At 63.9% G+C, this 4247-nt stretch overlaps 1 protein-coding gene across 1 annotated transcript in view; it reads left to right on the top strand.

Moving 5' to 3' along the window:
• COLEC11 (collectin subfamily member 11) overlaps positions 1-4247 on the top strand; it is a 32781-nt gene that overhangs the window by 12436 nt on the left and 16098 nt on the right. Inside the window, exon 2 of the mRNA XM_023520079.1 lies at positions 2658-2801. Coding sequence (XP_023375847.1) covers positions 2658-2801 — 144 coding nt within the window. The remainder of the gene's footprint in view (positions 1-2657; positions 2802-4247) is intronic.

Genomic DNA, 4247 nt, shown 5'->3' with positions numbered 1-4247 from the left:
CAGGCGCCTGGTGTGCTGGGCAGTCCCACGGCCCAGGCCTCGCGTGTGGGGCCGCGGCCGGCAGCCTGTAAATAGCGGCCATGAGGCTCCCGGGCTCAGTGTCCTCGCGGGCCCCGGCGGTCAGCACGCCCCTTGGCCAGGTGTGCGGCTCAGGTAGGGGGCGCTCTGCAGGGCGGGGTGGGGGGGAGCAGCGGGCAGATGCCGGGGTAGGGCGGTGACTTCCATACAGGCGGTGTCGGGGCAGGGTTGAGGGGCGGTGGAGACCATTCTCAGCCTGGGTTGGGGCCGTGTCTGTCAGCTCAGCCAGGTGCCGGCACCCGCGGTTCCGTTAATCCAGTAGCTCATGGCACAAGCTCTGGAGCAGCTCGGTGACAAGGACCTAGATCTGTCAGTCGTAGGCGAGCAAGTCAGGCCCTCTGAGGTTCATGTACATTCAGAGAGGTGAAGCAGTTTCTTCCCTGATTCCTAGCCCAGTGCAAAGCATGGCTGTGGGGCCAGCAACGTGTCTCTGAGCGGCCAGTGCAGGGTTCAGGTCGGCTTGCTGCCCGCCTGCTGGTGAGGCCATGTGGACAACGGCCAGAATCTGCACCTGGTGACCAGTAGCTGTGTTTGGGCTCAGTGCCGGGGACCCCAGATGTGAGGATGTCTACTCGTGCCTTATGCAGAGTGGGGGCCTTCTCGTCCCCAACTTGGGTAAGATAGAAGTGTCACAGGGCGGCCCCTCCTGCCGTGACACCTGGCTGCTTGAGCTGGCCATCCTGCTGGGCTGCAGTTAAGTGTGGCTTCTGAATATAGAGGTGAAAGTGGAGGCTGTCGCACGAGCATTATAATTTGCGATGTGATGGAGACACTTTGCCGGGTGGCAGGCAGAATGCTGTCTGAGCTGTCGTGCTGTTCGATTATTTACAATTTTGAGTAAGAGAACACGGATGATTTGCGTAAAGTTAGGGAGAAATAATAGGGAAAGGCCCCTCCTTACTTTTGGGTCTTGGTGATAAGACAAATGTGTGCCACCGGGGCGGACATCTGTCAGTGCCGCAGCCGCTGGGGAAGGGCCACTGTCACTCTAGGAAGCACAGCGGTGGGTGGGGCGGGTCCCTCTGCCAGGGCTGCAGGTAGGGACGGCGTCCGCCAGGTGCTGGGCGCTACCGTCGATTTTTGATGAAACTGTACAATCGCATGTTTGGCAGTTTTTCAGTCTACTTCATTCCTATTACTCCTACTAAATTCCGATCGCATGCCCTGCCTCCCCCGATGGGGCCGGAGCCCCCCGGGATGAGGATGTTGTGCTTGAAGGGCTGGGCGCTGGGGCTTCTCCGCTGTGACCGGAATCCCTGCTCCGGGAGGCTGGCCGCCCCGCCCCAGCTCTGCAGCCTGGAGCCCAAGGTGCCTCGGGGCCGGCCCGGGGGCGGGCGGAGGGGACACAGGGACGAAGGGATGGGCAGGGGTCAGAGTGGTGACGGGGCGCACGGGGATCCCTGGTGGCAGCTTATTCCGGCTGCTCCTGCTCCCTCCATCCTGGGAGGTGACGATGGGTCTCCCTGGACAACCAGCACGTCCCACACCCTGCCGTCCCCCCGCACTGACCTGCTAGCTGCAGAGGAAACCGGCCTGCTCTCCACACCGAGACGTGTAGCTCAGCCCAGCTCACATCGGCGAGCGCCAAGCAGCGGCTGTCCACTGCCGGACGGAATCTGGAGGAGCAGGTGTTCCTCAGGACCTTTTATTGACGTGTGATTGACATGTGGCCGTCGCCGTCACCACTGTGAGGGGAGCCACAACGTTTGCCGCTAGACCGGCGCTGAGCTTGTCATGGGCGAGGACTCGGCGTCACCCTCAGATCAGCCGCAGTCTTCGCGGGTCCCCTCTGCTGGGGGTGCAGTGGACGGGGCGACGCCCTCTGCCCGGGACCTCTGCTGGCACAGCTGTCCCCGAACACGATGCCATCCGGACCCCCGCACCCCACGTGGAGGGGCTCCGTGTGCTGCCGCCAAGCCTCCCTCGCCGGCCGGGGGGAACGTGGTCGTGGTGACGCAGGGCCAGCTGTGTCCTCTGTCCCTACCCGCCCCGCACTGCGGCACTCACGGATGTGATCGGGCCATCAGCGGCCGTCGCTGCACGGGCCGCAATGCCGGGCAGGGAAGGGCGGCCGCAGAGGATGCCGTGAGCCGGGGTCCGGTGTCTCAGAACTGCAGCCGAGCACACGCGGACAGCCGTTTAGGGGCACGCACCTGTGCGACGAGGCTGCGTGAGGGGCAGCGAGGGGCCAGCGCCCTGGGGCGGGGGCCGCGTGGGGTGGGCCCAGGGACGTCGGCACCTGGCGGGGGCTGGCGCGTGAGGCCGGGCAGGCTTCATAGCTTTACGTAACCGTAACACGTCTTTACCTGTGTGACACGTTCGTTATAAAGAGCTGGGAGAAGGGGCTCGGGGCAGCACCTCACAAGGCGGCATCACTGTCAGCTGGGCCGTGGGGACCGCTCGGTGGAGGTTTAAATCAGCACGGGAGTGAGCCAGTGAGAGAGATGGGGGGAGCGGGGAGGCCGAAACCACGGAGCGGCCGGCTCCCGAGCTCCCTGGCCCCGCAGGGGTGGCCTGCGCAGCGTCACCCCTGTCCCCGGGGAGGAATTCCGTCACTGTTTACCCCTCCCTTCCTTCAGGAGTCGGCATCCTGCCAGCACTCACGATGTGGAGGGCTCTGGCCCTGATCAGCCTGGCCTTCCTGTCGCCGGCCTGGTCTGGGGACCCTCAGCAGACGGCGGACGACGCCTGCTCTGTGCAGATCCTCGTCCCTGGCCTGAAAGGTGAGTGTTGCCCGGCCCCTCACGGCGCCCGCCCTGCGTCCCCGGCCCTGTCCGAGTCCCTGTGCCGCCTCGGGGTCTGGCCTCGGGCAGGGCTGCCACCTCGATGGGCCTCAGTTTCCCCGTCGGAAAATCCAGGGGTCACGACACCTCATGTCCACTCTGCAGCCAGGATTTCTGTAGTTCTGAAACTGATTCCGTGCAGCTCGGCTGCTCACAGGGACGCTGACGCTGTAAAGACAGCTGATGTTTGTTCCCGGCTCGACACTCGCTGTCACGTGACCCTCAGAACGCCGTGCCATCATCTGGCCCTTTTTGCAGATGAGGACATTCGAGGCTCCAGAAATTTAGCAGTTCTCCAGATCAGGGTGCGAAGCTCTGAGGCCCGTGCTCCCAGGCTGGCTCCCAAGAGCTCGCGATCCTTTTAAAAACCAAGAACCTTCTTCTCGTTGCTTTGTCCATATTGCCTCCCAGGAGAGTGAGCCCTGCAGGGCAGCGTGGTCAGTGCCAGCACGGGCCAGAGACTGCTGCTGGGACAGCCGATGCCCAGCTGTCCTTGTGCTTGCCGCCCGAGAGGCTCTCCACTGAGGTCCCGGCTCCTGCAGAGCAGGGCGGGGGGCTCGAGCAGCCCCAGCTCCGCCAACGTGGGGCCCCTGGCTCAGGACTTAGAAGGGGTTTCAGGACAGGCCAGGGTGCCTCCGGCACGTGGGGCGAGCCTGGCCCCGAGCGGCGGAGCAGGAGGCAGGTGGGAGGGCGGCCGGGCTGGCCACGCATCGCCTCCGCCCCGGTCCCACGGTGGCCTGTGGCTGCCGCTCTGAGGGACAGCCCTGTGTGAGAAGGCCTTTGTGGGTCGCTTTCACTTTGCTGTGTGGAAACCAGGAAGACAGCCCTGCCGCCCAAACAAACGCACTGGCTTTTGTGTTTTTAATTAGAATAAATGCGCTGACCTTCTTTTAAAAATTTTAATTATGTCGGAAGAAACTCAAGCTGTGCCACTCGCTCAGAAGTCTGGTGAAGGGCCGACACCGGCCCTGGCTTTCTGGTGCGACCTTCGGTTTTGATTTGAATGCGTGTCGGTGGGACAGAGGGGACTTGCCGCCGTGGAAGCCGCTGTCCCATGGGGACCAGGGTAGGCTCCCAGGGCCCTGGACGCTTTCTTCCGCTGTGGCACCCAGGACGGGGGTCCCAGAGCCTCTGTGACCCCCTGTGCTGGTGGGCAAAGGTGGGGGGTGGGTCCCCGGCCTCAGTGAGCAGTGTGGGTCTGGCTCGTTGGTGACAACACCCTCCGGATGCTGCTCAGCGTGCCGCTGGGCACCCTTTGTTAGCGTCCCTTCTGTCCTGGGTCTCGTGGGGGATGGGCTAACGTCACATGTGCGGGTGAAGCAGGTGGCGGGGGCGACACGGCTCTGAGGTCCCGGTGTCTGAGTTCACTGTGGAGGAGCCAGACAG

This window comes from Pteropus vampyrus, unplaced genomic scaffold, assembly GCF_000151845.1.
Source record: "Pteropus vampyrus isolate Shadow unplaced genomic scaffold, Pvam_2.0 Scaffold246, whole genome shotgun sequence".
Lineage (NCBI taxonomy): Eukaryota > Metazoa > Chordata > Mammalia > Chiroptera > Pteropodidae > Pteropus > Pteropus vampyrus.
Note: the sequence above shows the minus strand (reverse complement) of the source record. Positions and strands in the feature narration are given on the sequence as shown.